Source organism: Oncorhynchus kisutch, linkage group LG8, assembly GCF_002021735.2.
Source record: "Oncorhynchus kisutch isolate 150728-3 linkage group LG8, Okis_V2, whole genome shotgun sequence".
In the NCBI taxonomy this organism is placed as follows: domain Eukaryota; kingdom Metazoa; phylum Chordata; class Actinopteri; order Salmoniformes; family Salmonidae; genus Oncorhynchus; species Oncorhynchus kisutch.
The window spans coordinates 22,193,142-22,211,693 of NC_034181.2; the positions used below are offsets into that span (position 1 = coordinate 22,193,142).

The 18,552-nt window shown below is 43.6% G+C and overlaps 1 protein-coding gene across 34 annotated transcripts in view; it reads right to left on the bottom strand.

Moving 5' to 3' along the window:
• Positions 1 to 18,552, bottom strand: part of arvcfb (ARVCF delta catenin family member b) — a 364,251-nt gene that overhangs the window by 71,960 nt on the left and 273,739 nt on the right. For all 34 annotated transcript variants that reach the window (XR_004210758.1, XM_031829809.1, XM_031829811.1 and 31 more), the window contains one exon: positions 14,789 to 15,291. Coding sequence is in view for 33 of the 34 variants with exons in the window: in XM_031829809.1 (XP_031685669.1) it covers positions 14,789 to 15,291 (503 nt within the window). In the remaining variant the exon portion in view is untranslated. The remainder of the gene's footprint in view (positions 1 to 14,788; positions 15,292 to 18,552) is intronic.

Sequence of the window (18,552 nt, forward strand, 5' to 3'; positions counted from 1 at the left end):
ATCGGGGCAAGACCTTTCGGTTTGTGGAAAACAAAATATTATAGAATGACTTCAAAGTTCACATACAGTCCCCCTACACAAACAGGGTCTTTATTTTGACTATCTTCACTGAAGTTCCCCTCCTCCCTCATCCCCCGGACAAGGCCTAGTGGGAGAGGAATAGTAAGAAAATGGTTAATTCTGGGGTCAGAAAGTATGGGCTCCCTCGGCACTGGGATTATTTCTTACTCAGACAACAATAACAGCTAGAAGCTATACCGTTTAGCTAAATCTTCTATACACAGTTTACACACAGTCAATATTTCCGCTGTCAGATCATGCTTACTGCACACTATAACATCTAAAAATACCTTTGTCCCTCTCGAGGGGTTAACTTGTGGTTTGAGAATACCACTACCTCCCTCCAACAACAATAAGTACATCTGTAAAGTACTTACAACTGAAAATGGCCTCCATACTCCATTACCTAAACACTGCAAGGCCATGAGGCACTCTGGTAACATGGACCATAGCTTGCCTGATAGGCAGAACTGAACTCTGTGTCACTAAGAGAACAGCCATGTCGTATTGCTAGAGGTTCATTTGACTTTTTCAAAAAAGTCAGTGGCGTGTTACTGTGGCACTCATGCATGAACAACAGGAGTCTGGGCTGCCTGGGAGGCTGCTGGGTTGATTACCTCCAACACTGGCCCATTAGCATCACCCCATTGGCTCTGACAACCAGCGCTAAACACACCAAAAGTAGCCAATGATAGTTAACAGCCCTCCACCACTGGAAGTTAACGTTAGCAGGCATAGTGTTTAAACTATAGTATCCATGGATAATTAGTGTCAGCAAGCAGGTGGTCAACAAGCAGCCAACAGCAGCCAACGATAGTCTACAGCAGCCAACAGCAGCCAACGATAGTCTACAGCAGCCAACAGCAGCCAACAGCAGCCAACGATAGTCTAAAGCAGCCAACAGCAGCCAACGATAGTCTACAGCCCTTACTGGAACAATCCACAATCTTTGGAAGTACATTCATCAACATTAGGCACAATGCAATCAACTGCTACTGTACATTTATTTAAATGAAATTAAAAGAGAGAGATAGAGAGAGAGACATACTGTGGGCAATATATACTGAACAAAAATATAAACGTAACATGCAAGAATTTCAAAGATTTTACTCAGTTACAGTTCATGTAAAGGAAATTAATCAGTTGAAATACTTTCATTAGGCCCTAATCTATTTCACATCTGGGCAGGGGCACAGCCATGGGTGGGCCTGGGAGGGCATAGGCCCACCCACTGGGGAGCCAGGCCCAGCCAATCAGAATGAGCCCCCCCAACCCCCCCACCTCACCCCCCGGATGTGGAGGTTGGATGTGGAGGTCCTGGGCTTGGTTACAAGTGGTCTGCGGCTGTGAGGCCATTTGGACGTACTGCAAAATTCTCTAAAATGACATTGGAGGCGGCTTAAGGTAGAGAAATGAACATTAAATTATCTGGCAACAGCTCTGGAGTAAAACATCTCTGGTGTAATTTGAGTGAAATAAGCTTTTTGTGCATATGGAACATTTCTGGGATCTTTTACTTCAGCTCATGAAACATGGGACCAACACTTTAAATGTTGCGTTTATATTTCTGTTCAGTATATTTTATGCACTTTGGCATTTGTTTTGCAGTTATGCTAGGAGAAGCTTAAGTGAAGTAAACATTTACAAATCCCAGAAAAATGGGAAAACAAATTAAACCTGTGTCTTGAGAAATATGAGATTTACCATGAAGACTGGGACCTATAATCTGCTGTGGTACAGGGTTTTCTTTCTCCTTTAATTTCCGGAACCATCCACTGACAAAATAAATTCGGAGTGAGGCAGCGTCCCAAATGGAACCCTATTCCCCATTAGGTGCACTACCCTCTTCTCTATATTGTGCAAAAGTACTGCACTATATAGGGAATAGGGTGATATTTGTGACACCGCCTGGGTCCACAGTCCAATGACAGCCCATTATTACTGTATATTACATTGACCAGCCTGCTGATATGGCTGTCATTCCAAGCCCTTCAGAACCAACCATTAAAGGATAAAATACTGTTTGTGACAGTGACATCCTTCACTTCCTACAGTGAGCAGAGGAGAATGCATTTCTTTGTGGCGTAGCTTTAATAAATCACAAATAGTGGCCATAGCTCAAAGTCACAGTACAGTTAGTCTATACATGACTGAACGCTGACTGGGGGAGTGACAGTCTCCATGCTTCACAGACAGTGGTCATGCAGCGAGCAGGGTTTGTAGGGATCTCTCTCTCACTCCCTCTCTCACTTCATCTGGGCCAGATTACCTCCAACACAGTGCCATTTCTAAAGTCTGCCGGTTCTTTCACATCATACTTTCTTTCCCCATCTCCCCAGTCCCCAAGAACCTGCTGCCTCGTGGATGGACACTCCTCCCTCCCTCTCGCTAATCAAATCCCAAGGTAAGGGATGGGACTGAAAGCCAATCAGAGGCAGGCCAGGCCAGGGAGAGGGCCAGGGGGAGCTGGGAGATGTGAGGTGGACCAGGGCTGGACCCCCTTTATTAAGTTTGCTTCCCTCCCAGCCTCCATCCCAGGAGCCTGGGCGGCTAATCCCATTTCTTGGGCGCTGGCTGCTGCAGCCATGCTGCTCTAACAGGCCCATTCACTTAGAGCTGCCCATTACACCCCATCCTCCCCCCTGCCATTAATCACAGATTATAGCCTGGGAGAGGGAGGGAGGGAGACAGAGTAGGGAAAGAGGGAGAAAGAAAGGGAGATGGAAAGAGAGGGAGAAGGAAGGCACATACATATTAGCCATTCTGTGGGCTAGGCTGTAACTCTCCTACTGCTGTCACATAAATAAAGCAACACCTCACGGCACAACACCTCTCCCCCAAGTGACCTACTTGTTGTGTGTATGTACTGACATGTGACCTACTTGCTGTGTGTATGTACTGACATGTGACCTACTTTTTGTGTGTATGTACTGACATGTGATCTACTTGGTGTGTAACTGATAGATGCACACACACTACATGTTAATGTTTTTAAATTAATGTAAATTGTAAAGTATTTAGTATTTTTCTTTATGTGTCAGACCCCAGTAAGACTATCTGTCACCATTGGCTTCGACTAATGGGGATCCTAATAAAATCAAATAAAGCATCACAGCCTAATTGCTCAGCAGAGATGACGGACAGTCCATGAGATAGTTGAGGAGGCGGCCACGGTAGGTGGCAGGAGAGTTAAGGTACGACAGGCAGAGTCCAAAATATATTGATTGGGCTGTGTGTAAGAGTGTGTCTGTGGGTGTCTAGAGAGAATGTGTGTATGACAGGGTTTCTGTAAGCCAGTAATTGCCGGCTTTTGTCCAATAAAAATAAATGAAAAGCCGATAAATACAATTGTTTCTGGCCAAATTGACTGGGCCAGCAGAAAAAACAACGGTAGGCAGGCTATCAGCACGTCACCACCACTTTACAATGTGAGCTGGAGGCAGTATGCATTTCGAAAACATACTTAATTGTTTAAAACCTGAACGTTTTACTTCATAGTATGAGGCAGGTCTTACCTTGCTTGAAAATCCTACCATGGAAACATGGAAGCAATTATTTTATAAAGACTTCATAGGAGGTGCGTGAGTTTGGGGGAGCAAACAATTTATTCTACCAGTTATGATTTTCATATGCACATTTTCATATGCACATTTTCATATGCACATTTTCATATGCACATTTTCATATGCACATTTTCATATGCACATTTTCATATGCACATTTTCATATGCACATTTTCATATGCACATTTTCATATGCACATTTTCATATGCACATTTTCATATGCACATTTTCATATGCACATTTTCATATGCACATTTTCATATGCACATTTTCATATGCACATTTTCATATGCACATTTTCATGGAACAGTTTAATTTCAATAATAAAGTTTTCATTTCTCAAAATCATTTTCACGTGGTTAATTAACATGCATCTAATGCGAGATCACCAGCCTCTGCCATATAGACACGTTGATACACTGTGATCATTGGTGGCTACATAGGCTAAATGAGAGATACAGCGAGATGGCCAATGCAGCCGTTGGCCTTTACCTTCCATTGTAAACTAAGTAAAAATACATAAAGCCGACAAAATAAAAACAGTAGAAAATCTATTGATGAAAATGATAGTTCTTTCAATCACATTAATCTCTGTACTCAGCCTGTCTGCCTGCCTGTCTTGATTTGAGCTATGCTAGTTAAGTGCAATATTGTATCAAATCAATCAACTGGATCTGGTCTGAAGCTCTCTCTAGCGAACTTGCAATATTGTATCAACTAGCCTATTCTGGGCCCTCAGAGTTTCCACTGACAGCTGTTTTTACACAAGGGAAAAGTGTTCAGGTATTTTATGATGTTTCCACTGGATATGTGGGATTATCAGATGATGATATTTCGATCTTTCACACCGAGGCTTGGTGATTATTGAGGGGGAGATTGTTGGAAAGATCTTTAAAATAGGCCTGCTGTGAGAAACTACTAGGCCATAATTCACAATGAATGTTCAAAAATAATACTTTGTTGACTTACTATGTGAGGTGAAGAAAAAATGAATGAGAAGCTCAGCTTATTAGTGGTGGACGTGGTGAGTTAAGTCAATCAGAAATCAGACATTCCCAAATGGGCACTCTCCTTAATGTGTGCTGCAGGCCAGTTAGACTATTTCTATACTCAGGTGCACACGCTCCCTCAACATTAACAAGGCAGAGAAACCAGACACATGCTCATTGCTCACATGGAGCACCAAAACGTATTTCTCACAAGTGTAGCAGGTTGTGACTCTGCAAACAAGTTTCCAGTCAGAGAATGAGAACGGTAAATGACTGTAGGCCTAATTAGTAATACAATGCATGAACATAAATTTATGTAACCAAACTATGGGGATTAATGGTACATTTACTACTGGAGACATATGTAATGGGGAATTGATATAAACAACCAAAGGGCAAACAATTCACACAATGAAACAAATCTTGGCCACACACCCCTCCCCTTTATCTTGTCTCAACATTTTTAATTATACTCAAGACACCTTATTTTTATACATATTTTACATGCTTTTCACTGACATCCCAACTCAATAATCAGCTAGGCCTTTTGGCATGCACACCACCTATGAAAGACTTCCATGCCATTTCTCTCCCGTTCTGTTGGTTTTCATATCAACTTTCTTTTGTTGTCCAGAAGTCAAAAGCACAATCCTAGTAATATCAGCAACACATCCTAGTTTTTGAATCTTTAGATTCACCCTCTTTCTGAGTTTCTAACAGAGATTTTCTTTTCTGTCACTCACATCAGGTGTGTTTTTTTCCCGCAAACTGCATTTTGGCAAATCTATGAAAATCACGTTTCATTGGCTGCTTCATTACAGGAGTTGTATGTTAAGATGAATTACCATAATCTATTTTTATTTATTTTTTTATATATTTTTTTTTACCCCTTTTTCTCCCCAATTTCGTGGTATCCAATTGTTTTAGTAGCTACTATCTTGTCTCATCGCTACAACTCCCGTACGGGCTCGGGAGAGACGAAGTTCGAAAGCCATGCGTCCCCCGAAACACAACCCAACCAAGCCGCACTGCTTCATAACATAGCGCGCATCCAACCCGGAAGCCAGCTCGGAGGAAACACCTGGCAACCTTGGTTAGCGTGCACTGCGCCCGGTCCGCCACAGGAGTCGCTGGTGCGCGATGAGACAAGGATATCCCTTACCGGCTAAACCCTCCCTAACTCGGACGACGCTAGGCCAATTGTGCCTCGCAACAGAGCCTGGGCGCGAACCCAGAGTCTCTGGTGGCACAGCTGGCGCCGCAGTACAGCGCCCTTAACCACTGCGCCACCCGGGAGGCTATCAGTATGAGCACTTTTTTCCACCTGTGTTTTGTGGGTGTTTATTTTCTGTCTTTGTGTTGCGTGTGTATGTCACCAGACAGGGCTGTTTCGTTTCGTTCGTTCATTTAGTTATTTTTGTATTGATTCAGTGTTCAGTGCTTTCTTTAATTAAAATTATGAACACTTACCACGCTGCGCTTTGGTCCTCTTCTCTTTCTCCCGAAGACTATCGATACACCATGTGTCTGCGGGTTTTTGTTTTTTCCATTCAATTAAGACCTAGACAACCAGGTGAGGGGAGTTCCTCACTAATCAGTGACCTTAATTCATCAATCAAGTACAAGGGTGGAACAAAAACCCACAGACACTCAGGCCTTCCTGGAATGAGTTTGACACCTATGCCCTAATGGTGTACACACCCAATGCAAATGGATCTGCTACATTTCTGAAATGGCCAGTAAATAAAAATCTTCCCTGTCATGTTGTCCGGTGCCACATTTTCTAAACGAAAACTCTGGTGTATGAGTGTGTCTGTGGCTGTGTCCAGAGAGAATGTGTGTCTGTGTCCAGAGAGAATGTGTGTATGAGTGTGTCTGTGGATGTGTCCAGAGAGAATGTGTGTATGAGCGTGGATGTGTCCAGAGAGAATGTGTGTATGAGTGTGGATGTGTCCAGAAAAAATGTGTGTATGAGCATGGATGTGTCCAGAGAGAATGTGTGAATGAGTGTCTAGAGAGTTCAGTAGGAACAGACCCATATGCAGCACCAATCCACAGCAGTGTGTGTGTTTGTGTATCCGCGCCAGACCACACACTGTGTAAGCAGCCCAGGGCCATTCCTGCAGGGACCCCCCCCCCCCACACACACACACACACACCACTCTTTCCTCACCAATTTTAAAAAGAGCTGAACCCTTTCCTGGGCCACGAATCAACTCAAGTGCCACTCCAAGTCTCTGCCTGTGCCCTCACTCTCTCCTCTCCCCATCCTACCACACTGGGGGCTCGTATAAGATAAATCCTGTCTGGAATGGGTGGTGGTGTGTGTGTGGGGAGTGGGGGGGGGGGGTTCTGTGTTTCCATTAAGTGCTGTATTGGGGTGCAGGAGAACTACAGCGGTTCAGTGGTTGGTCCTTTCATGTGGCATTCTGAATGCTGGCCCTCACGCCCCTGCTACCTAGTCCCTATACACTCCCCTGCTACCTATTCCCTATACACTCCCCTGCTACCTAGTCCCTATACACTCCCCTGCTACCTAGTCCCTATACACTCCCCTGCTACCTAGTCCCTATACACTCCCCTGCTACCTAGTCCCTATACACTCCCCTGCTACCTAGTCCCTATACACTCCCCTGCTACCTAGTCCCTATACACTCCCCTGCTACCTATTTCCTATACACTCCCCTGCTGCTTATTCCCTATACACTCCCCTGCTGCTTATTCCCTATACACTCCCCTGCTGCTTATTCCCTATACACTCCCCTGCTGCTTATTCCCTATACACTCCCCTGCTACCTAGTCCCTATACACTCCCCTGCTACCTAGTCCCTATACACTTCCCTGCAACCTATTCCCTATACACTCCCCTGCTATCTAGTCCCTATATACTCCGCTGCTACCTAGTCCCTATACACTCCCCTGCTGCTTATTCCCTATACACTCCCCTGCTACCTAGTCCCTATACACTCCCCTGCTGCTTATTCCCTATACACTCCCCTGCTACCTAATCCCTATACACTCCCCTGCTGCTTATTCCCTATACACTCCCCTGCTGCTTATTCCCTATACACTCCCCTGCTACCTAGTCCCTATACACTCCCCTGCTACCTAGTCCCTATACACTCCCCTGCTACCTATTCCCTAAACACTGCCCTGCAACCTAGTCCATATACACTACAGTTGGCCTGTCTGGATCACATTACAACACAACACCCCTTTCTCTGCATTCTGGAGAGGTACTACTGATGCACCAACACCAGGCCAGCAGCCTGTGAGTCAAGCCACGTAAACACACACACATACAAATAGACATGCACACAAACATGCATGCATGCATGAGCTCGCACGCAGGTATGCACATGCACTCACACACACGCACACACAGCACATCCACTACTCAGCTTCTGGGAGAGAGGGAGGGTGCTCAGCAGCTCTATGAATGTTGGATTACAGTAGAGAACAAGGAATGAACACCTGTTTAGTAGTTGTTTGCCCACAAATCTCTGTTCACTACTGTCTATGAATGGAAAATATATGAGACAAATGCACTCCACGATCATCTACCTTTTCAGTTATGTGTTTGCTAGAGGGCGCAGGCCTATATTCAGGAGGAAAAAGAGAAAAGGGAAGCACTACAAATAAAATATATGAAACCGTTTGGTTAGTTCCACGTCAACCCTTCCCTGCCTGAACAGAACTGGCCTTGGTTTTGGGGACAGCACGAATCCGTTAAAAAAAGCATGTGGATGACCATAAAAAACGGACTATTTTTAAAGCTCCAATTATATTTAATTGTAGAAAAACATGCCCAGTGTGGGGCACGCTGTAAACTGATCACACATTGTGACGGTGCTGTTTTCATAGAGGCCTCGCTCTAGCAACTAAAGCATATGGTCAGGGTTGGGATGGAAAGAAAGAGGGAGGAGAGAGAGAGAGTGAAAGAGCGAGAGAAAGAAAACGAGAAAGAAAGAGCAAGCGAGAGAGAGAGAGAGAGAGAGAGAGACAGACAAGGAAGGAAAGAGGGAATGGGGAAAGAGAAGGAGAGAGCAGGGGAGAAAGAGAGAGAAGAGAATAGACCAATAGAGAGAGAGGTGGAGAGATAAAGAGAAAGACAGGGAGATATAGGGGAGGGGTTTTCCTCTGTTCCCCTGTCTTGCAGTGGGAGGTTATTTTTATCTGGGCACAGCCATCCCTCCTCCCACACAGACTTCTCAGTCAGAGTGACCATACATACAGTAGACTACATAGAGATATTCCACTACACCTTCATGTGCTGTCCACATCTTCTCCTCTATATTCAACAAGAAAAAACAAGTGAAACAACATCTGTTCTTCACAGACAGTCCTTCCATCCTGCCATTTTCTGTGAAAGCACCATAAGATGTTATTACCACTTACAGTTAGTCACAACACATAATTCATTATAAGCGTTTTATAATGCATTACAGAGCACATGGTACATGATACACATATGTGCAGTGCCTTCAAAAGTATTCATACCCCTGACTTATACCACATTTTGTTGTGTTACAGCCTGAATTCAAAATTGATTAAATCTTTTTTTTTTCTCACCCATCTACACACAATACCATAACGACAAAGTGCAAACATGTTTTTAGAAATGTTTGCAAATGAATTGAAAATGATATACAGAAATATCTAATTTACATAAATGTTCACCACCGAGTCAATACTTTGTAGAAGCACCTTTGGCAGGGAGTATTTCTGGGTACGTTTAAGAGATTTCCACACCTGTTTTGTCAATTATTATTTAAAAAATGATTCAAGCGCTGTTAAATTGGTTGTTGATCATTGCTTGACAACCCTTTTGCCATAGATTTTCAAGTCATTTTAAATCAAAACTGTAACTAGACTACTCATGAACATTCACTCTCTTGGTAAGCAACTCCAGCATAGATTTGTGTTTTAGGTTATTGTCCAGCTGAAAGGTGAATTCATCTCCCAGTGTCTGGTGGAAAGCAGACTGAACCAGGTTGTCCTCTAGGATTCTGGAATATTTTTTATTCTGTACTAGCTTCCTTCTTTTCACTCTGTCAATTAGGTTAGTATTGTGGCGTAAATACAATGTTGTCGATCCATCTAAAGTTTTCTTCTATCACAGCCATTAAACTCTGTAACTGTTTTAAAGTCACCATTGGCCTCATGGTGAAATCCCTGAGCGGTTTCCTTCCTCTCCGGCAACTGAGTTAGAAAGGACGCCTGTATCTATGTAGTGACTGGGTGTATTGATACACCATCCAAAGTGTAATTAATAACTTCACCATGCTCAAAGGGATATTCAATGTCTGCTTTTTTTACCCATCTACCAATAGGTGCCCTTCTTTGTGAGGCATTGGAAAACCTTCCTGGTCTTTGTGGTTGAATCTGTGTTTGAAATTCACTGCTTGTGGGATGGAAACCGTCGTAATGATGAGACCTAGGCGCAGCGTGATTAGAGTTCCACATCATTTTAATAAACCGAAACTCACTGAACAAAAACAACAAACAACCAAACGAAACGTGAAGCTACTGTTGTGCACTCAGGCAACTAAATGTAGACAAGATCCCACAACACAAATGAGGAAAATGGCTACCTAAATATGATCCCCAATCAAAGACAACGATAAACAGCTGTCTCTGTTTATCGGGCCAACAAAGACATACAAAAACCCCTAGACATACAAAAACCCTAGACAACTAGAGTACCCACCCTAGTCACACCCTGACCTAACCAAAATATATAGAAAAACAGAGGTCAGGGCGTGACAGCTCGACTGAGGGACCTAACACATAATTGTATGTGTGGGGGAACAGAGGTAGTCATTCAAAAATCATGTTAAACATTATTATTGCACAGTCCATGCAACTTATTATGTGACTTGTTAAGCAGATTTTTACTCATGGACTTATTTAGGTTTGCCATAACAAAGGGGTTGAATACTTATTGACTCAAGACATTTCAGCTTTTCATTTTTTATTAATTTGTAATCATTTCAAAAACATAATTCCACTTTGACATGATGGGGTATTGTGTGTATTCCAGTGACCAAAAATCGCAATGGAATCCATTTTAAATTCAGGCTCTAACACAACAAAATGTGGAAAAAGTCAAGGGGTATGAAAACTTTCTGAAGGCACTCTATATACTTCATACAAAGTGTTACCAAAGCATTCTTGAGCTAGTCCCATGGGAAAACTATGTGTTGTTCAAATCGTCCACTCCTAAAGGTTGCCTCCTGATGTGTAAACTGCTATTTGCCCTCTCAGTTTCACATGTCCAAAGCAAAAAAAGCCTCTCTCAGATCCCATTCCACACATTCCTGCTGAATGCGTGTCAGGTCAAACCAATCCTGTTGAGATTAGTGGTGTGATGTGGCTGGAGAGAGACACACGTCATTCAGTGACATTTAACAAGTCATAGCGAATGTTTAACACTGTTTAAACCATATACAGAGGTGTTTTTCGAAATACCGACGGTATGATTTTCAATATAGTGGAGCTGCGAGGGTGCTTGCTACGAGGGTGCTAAGTATAACTATAAGAAATCTAAGATGAGAAAAATAAGTTATATCCAGCTCAGAGCTCCAGCTATGCATTTGGTTTGCTAACTTGCTAGCTAAGTGGTTAGATGTCAAGATCAAGCTTCTTGGTTACAGCAGAGACATTGAATCCCCTCCTGGATCAAGATCCCTGTTGCCTTTTTTCCATGTTCGCAATAGCGCCCCTTGTGTGCACATTCGGTTTTACCATATACCCCGGTATGGTACCGAAACGGTATGACGGTATGGAAATCTGGATACCACCCAACCGTAATTTCTATAACACTAGCCTGGTTTAGTCCATGTTACCAACAACACTCTCTTAGTTATCTCTCTCTCTGTCTCTTAGATAGAGAATGCAGGACATGCTTCAATAATGCCTCAGCCCACAACATCACAATGCCCTAACAGAGAATATGCCAGTACTTTAAATAATAATGGTGGCCATGCACACCCAAGCAATTAATTTGTCATTCAAAGAAGCCAATAAGCTTTGTACATTACAAACAAAAGGCTACCATGCCTAGTATTTACTGTCTTATTTACAGCTGAGGAGCTATAGCTAGTGTTGACTTATTTACAGCTGAGGAGCTGTAGCTAGTGTTGAATAATTTACAGCTGAGGAGATGTAGCTAGTGTTGACTTATTTACAGCTGAGGAGCTGTAGCTAGTGTTGACTTATTTACAGCTGAGGAGATGTAGCTAGTGTTGACTTATTTACAGCTGAGGAGATGTAGCTAGTGTTTACTTATTTACAGCCGAGGAGATGTAGCTAGTGTTTACTTATTTACAGCCGAGGAAATGTAGCTAGTGTTTACTTATTTACAGCCGAGGAGATGTAGCTAGTGTTTACTTATTTACAGCCGAGGAGATGTAGCTAGTGTTTACTTATTTACAGCCGAGGAAATGTAGCTAGTGTTGACTTATTTACAGCTGAGGAGATGTAGCTAGTGTTTACTTATTTACAGCCGAGGAAATGTAGCTAGTGTTGACTTATTTACAGCTGAGGAGCTGTAGCTAGTGTTGACTTATTTACAGCTGAGGAGATGTAGCTAGTGTTGACTTATTTACAGCTGAGGAGCTGTAGCTAGTGTTGACTTATTTACAGCTGAGGAGATGTAGCTAGTGTTGACTTATTTACAGCTGAGGAGCTGTAGCTAGTGTTGACTTATTTACAGCTGAGGAGCTGTAGCTAGTGTTGACTTATTTACAGCTGAGTAGCTGTAGCTAGTGTTGACTTATTTACAGCTGAGGAGATGTAGCTAGTGTTTACTTATTTACAGCCAAGGAGCTGTAGCCTGTGTTGGCCTATTTACAGCTAAGGAGCTATAGCTAGTGTTGACTTATTTACAACCGAGGAGCTGTAGCTAGTATTGACTTATTTACAGCCAAGGAGCTGTAGTTAGTGTTGGCCTATTTACAGCCGAGGAGCTGTAGCTAGTGTTGGCCTATTTACAGCCGAGGAGCTGTAGCTAGTGTTGGCCTATTTACAGCTGAGGAGCTGTAGCTAGTGTTGGCCTATTTACAGCCGAGGAGCTGTAGCTAGTGTTGGCCTATTTACAGCTGAGAAGCTGTAGCTAGTGTTGGCCTATTTACAGCCGAGGAGCTGTAGCTAATTTTGACCTATTTACAGCTGCAGAGCTGTAGCTAGTGTTGACCTATCTACAGCTGCAGAGCTGTAGCTAGTGTTGACCTATTTACAGCTGCGGAGCTGTAGCTAGTGTTGACCTATTTACAGCTGCGGAGCTGTAGCTAGTGTTGACCTATTTACAGCTGCGGAGCTGTAGCTAGTGTTGACCTATTTACAGCTGCGGAGCTGTAGCTAGTGTTGACCTATTTACAGCTGCGGAGCTGTAGCTAGTGTTGACCTATTTACAGCTGCGGAGCTGTAGCTAGTGTTGACCTATTTACAGCTGCGGAGCTGTAGCTAGTGTTGACCTATTTACAGCTGCGGAGCTGTAGCTAGTGTTGGTCTGCAGAACTCACCAGTGTTGTATAATACGGGTGTGACGTTTAAACAGAATTGGGATCGTTAAAACCATTAAAAAATGTACATCACAGTGCAGTTATTACAAAACTACCATTAACAGGTTCCGATCATCATCATAAAGGAAACATTGAAATTAAACAAATACCTAATGCTACAATGCTGTAAGTAGGAGGAGATATGCAGCTTTCAAATTATTTGCCACGAATGTAAAGCGCTCTGCCTGTCATCATCGTTAAAAGTTGGTAAAATGGCAGAGTGAGACAGGGAAGTCCTGCATGGCATTACTTTGAGAAGTTAAATGAGAAGGTAATCAAATACAAACTTGTGAGGTTGAATTGAGCTACAGTGGCAGTACAGGTGCAATGCTGAAAGACGCACTGTGACACACAGTGCAGCAGCGCGATAAGGGTCGGAGTGAGGAAATCACAGCGCTGATTGCAGAAATGATTGCAGTTGAAATGCAGCCATTGTCAATGGAAGAGGATGTCGGCTTCAATACCCTAATGGTATATCTAGAACCAGACTACAAGACGCCATGTCGAAAAACCATGAAGGCCCTGATGGAGAAATTGTACAATGATTGCTCTGTAAAGACAAAGTTCAAACTCTGAAAATGGCCTTTGTGGCATCGATAGGAGTCAGAAACTACAAAGTGTAAATAAATAGGAAAATTTGTCATAAAGTCAGTCTGGTCTTAAAACAGAATTTAGAACCTCCGCGCATCACAACAGGTAAATGAAGGTTGGGTTTTGATTTGAAGATGTCCATTTGCCCTCTAACATGGGGTGAACAGCTGCTGTGATTGCTCTCTATCCAATAGCATAGACAATTAGACAGACCTGCCAATCAGCCCTGACTTTGTTTACATAAGACAATATGTCAAGCATTTTTGAACTTGAGAAATACTGCACCAAACACCTTAGTTAGATGTAAAATTGCACAACTAAAACATCCTCAGCAAAAACGTGAAAATTATTTAACTATCTCAGATTCATTCTGGGGTTTTTGAGAAAATTAAATAGGCTTCTGCGTCTATAGTGTCTCATGGGGGACAAACATCATTAACCAAACGTGGAATCGGTTAGGAAACACAACTCCAAGACTGAATTTTAGTTTCTTCTAATGAGCAACAGAAAAACAAATGTGCCAAACAGCCTGTTCAGTGGCTCTTTAACAACAGGATGACTATGGACGACTATGAACACGCTGTCATGCATCACTGCAACGAGCCATCACATTGATGAGAAGTGGGGCATTAAGGACGTACTGACAACTGAGAACACGGAAGAGAGGCACACAACAGAGAACCTAAAACGGCATTAATACCATCGTTGCTGAGTGGGTGGAGGACAGCAGTAAGGTGAGCGCCGTCTGGTAGGGTTTCCACTAGTTACCACAGCCACAAACTCAAATTTGTTTCATCTTTTTGGTCTTAATTTTAGACAAAGGGTTGGCAATGTGGTTAAGGTTAGGTTTCAATTGTGAAATCATTAAAAATACTAATGTTTAAACAAACAAAAAAATGGCAGTGTATACGTAAAAAAAAAAAATCCACATCCCCACTGTATAATACTGTAGTAGGTCTACAGTAACTTACCTCTGTTGATTCTTGATGTATAGTAGGCACTATGGTCTCTGTAACTCACCTGTGATGAGCTCGCGGACCTCCATGTCGTTGGTCTTCCTCAGCAGGCGGACAAGGGCGGGGATACCGTCACAGTTCTTGATGGCCACCTTGTTGTCGTGGTCCTTGCCGTAGGAGATGTTTCTCAGGGCTCCGCAGGCCTTGCGGTGGACCTCAGCCTTGGGATGGTCCAGCAGGCTTGCCAGCACCGGGATCCCCTTCAGCTGGCGCACATCTTTCTTGATCTTGTCGTTTTCGTAGCACAGGTGCTGCAGATACGCGGCGGCGTTAGACTTGACCGGGTCGATGGGGTGGCCCAGCATGGCTATGACCTCTTGCAGATCGGGGTCACGCCAACGCGGGTCCTTGCGGATGCTGTCGATGGAGGGTGAGCGGCGGCCAGCCAGGCGGTCCAGGCTGGCCATGCTCCCCCTCTCGGGCTGGGCCAGGGGGGCCGGGTACATGCCATGGATGTAGGGGTGTCGCTCGTCAATCATCTCCGCCTCGATGGGATCCTCGTAACCCCTATAATGGAGAGAGGGAAAAGGGGGGGTACGTTTGAGGAAATATCATGTAACATAGTTCAGAGCATTTCATATCTCTCAGTGAGGAGTTGTAATTGTATGTTTTCTGTACCTTTTCAGGACATTGGGATACGATTTAGTCTACGACTGCAAGGTTAACACCATCAATACTACTTCTACTACTACTAAAACAGATAGAGAGCATTTATTGGGATTTGTATAATAGAGGGATTTCAGGAGAACGAGAAGGGGCGGATAAGAGTTGAGAAAGGCAAAGTGAGGTGAGAGTGATTGACTGATGGAGGGAAAAAGGACATAGACACAGGGGTGAAGGAGAGGGGAAAAGACAGGAGCGAGAGAGGAGAAAAGAGGACAAAGACGGAGATGGAAGACAAACAAGGCTGGTCTGTTATTAACAGCTCTGTCAGAGGGCCGCTCCCATCGATAAGCGAAACAGGGGCCACTTCCATATTAACTGTGTCTGTCGGCTCAGAGCGATGTTCTCTTTTACCTTTTTTAATAATGATGGGGGAGCTGGTGTTAGTGTTGGGCGAGGAGGAGGAGAGGGAGAGAGAGAAAAAGACTGATAGTAGAGACAGAAAGAGCCAGGGAGAAGAGGAAAGGCGATTGAAAGAGGGAGAGAGAAAAAGAAAGAGTGAGCGAGTGAAAGAAAAACAGTCATTCAGAAATAAAGAATTTCATTTGAAACAGCAAGCCAGACTAAATTAAATGGGGCTATTTATATAATAAATATGCAGAAATTATTAAATATTAAAGCATTAGACCACTCACTAAAGGCTTCAGTCACACAAAAGTTACACTTGAATCTGAACTGGTTCTCTAGCAGATTAGTAAGAATGTCTCAGCTAGAGTTGTTACGATGATCACACCGCTACACCGGCGGTCACGAGTCATGATGGCAGTCAAATTCCATGTGATCGTTTAGTCACATTAATTAGGCTTCTCTAAGCTCTGATGCTGCTGATGGTCATTAGTAGCATACCAAACTTGCCAACTATCTGGTACTCAGCACTCTATTGTCCCTCTCATCACTCTGACATCAATGCGAATGTAATCGAAAATCTAATCAATCTCTTAATGAGAGCCCATGAGCTCAAGTAGCGCAACATTTCTTTATGCTATGCAATTGAGGCCTCTATTAAAAAGAGGAGGATCCCATTGGCTTCCTATAGGCTAGGCCTACTATATTTATTTATCAACTTTCCTAATATTAAGCACATTGCTTCTCTTTACAACAGGAGTATAGCTTACCTGACTGGCATGAAAATGAACCACGGGAAAAGCGTCCTCCAATCACTATTTAAGTACATAGATGACATGTATTTTTTTTCCCTGGACTGAAACATGACCCGCCAAACAGAGCTTCTTAACATCTGCCCGTTTAACCCAGAAGCCAGCCGAACCAATGTGTCGGAGGAAACACTGTTCAACTGATGACCGAAGTCAGCATGCAGGCGCCCGGTCCGCCACAAGGAGTTGCTAGAGCACGATGAGCCAAGTAAAGCCCCCCCCCCCGGCCAAACCCTCCCCTAACCTGGACGACACTGGGACAATTGTGCGCCTCCCTATGGTACTACCAGTCACGACCTGTTGTGACACAGCCCAGGATTGAACCCAGGTCAGTTGTGACGCCTCTGCCGCTGCGCTACTTGCTAGGCCCAGTCTTAAAGTTTGTATCACAACTAAAGTGGACAAATAACTTCTTAAAATGAAGCACATTAATCTGCTTTACAAGGGGTGTAGAGTCTAACTGGCATACGCAGCACGTTTCAAGTTTGGAGAAGATAAGTTTCACCATAGAAATGCACTTTGAGAATGGTGTTTTCCCGCTAGTGGAACATTTGCGCTAATAGCTTACTGCCCGTGTGCGTATTGCTGTGCTTATAATGTGAAGAAATAGCCTAATAGTTTATCAACATTTTAAGCTAAATGTTCTGATCTGTCAGCCTCATTGCTTAAAAAAAATGTTTTTATGCTTAATGGTTGTATACATTTGGGATCTATCGCATCCCACAACTGTCCCAGACTATGTTTGGAATATTTATTTCTCACACAGAATAGGTAAACTTTTGTACTATCGGGGATGGTAGATTGACATAGGCTAGTTCTTTTGTTGTTCGTTTGGCTTAATCATCTTGTTGGCTGACGAAAAGTAAATATGGAAAGTTTTTCCAATATCTACAATATGCAGCTTGGAATTGGATAAGGACGCGCACAGTTGCATCCCCGATGTGTCTGTCTTCACTTCTAGCCTGTGAGAAAGACCCGCGTGACGGAGAGCCATGTGAGTTAGAGGCGCTTTGGAGCACGCAGCCAGACAAAGGGAACTATAATGATTATTTTCAGCCTATGGGCACAATGGCCACTGGCCGCAAAAGGCATGGATTTTTTGGGGGGGAATTACGGCCCCAGAATGGTGATGCCGCCAGGAAATTCACGGCATTATGAAGTGCTTGTCAAATTGTCAATGAGGGACTGATGAAGTGTGTACAGCCTGCGCAAAAAAAACAAAGCAGAGCTCATGCCTTTAATGCAACCTTTTCAAATCATCATTAGAGTATATTGGAACTCAGAGTGATCCAGTTTGTCCCGAAACAAAGAGTAGTAGATACAGCTCCTACAGAGCTGGAACCGTTCATTTACTTCTCCAGACAAAAAGGGCTCCATTGCAAAACTAATCTGGGTCTAAATTCATTAGCTTGATTTCTAGCAGCTTAGCTAGCAGCTGGTTAGCGGCTCTGTCAAGTAGGCTTCAACCTGTCTGTTAAGCGGGATTCCGAGACAAGAAATAACAGTCCTAGCTGTTCGAAGCTAACCGTGTCACGGAATCCATGTAAAAACAAGTTCAGTATATATATTTATATTTTTTTGGTCAAAAACATCAAACCGAGCATTTCCAGCATACAGTGTTCAGCTGCACACTCCCTGTGGCGAGGAGAGGAGAGGCAGCAGTAGAGAGAGAACCCAACTATGCCCACAGGGAGGTTTCTGACCCAACACTGCCTCACCAAAGACTATGCTAATGCCCTGCCTGTCCTGGCTGCCTCCCTGGGACTGGGCCCAGGTTAGCTTAGTGCCAGAGCCATTAAGGGAGATGTATTCCATTTATATATACAGTATGACGGTGCTAAGCAGTTAGCTCTCCTGTGGTGAAGTGGGTCCCGAGGTAGGCCTACACGTCCCAGATGAGAGCCCCTCTATTCCACACGATCCCCTCCAGTCTCTCCCCTGTCTCCAGGCC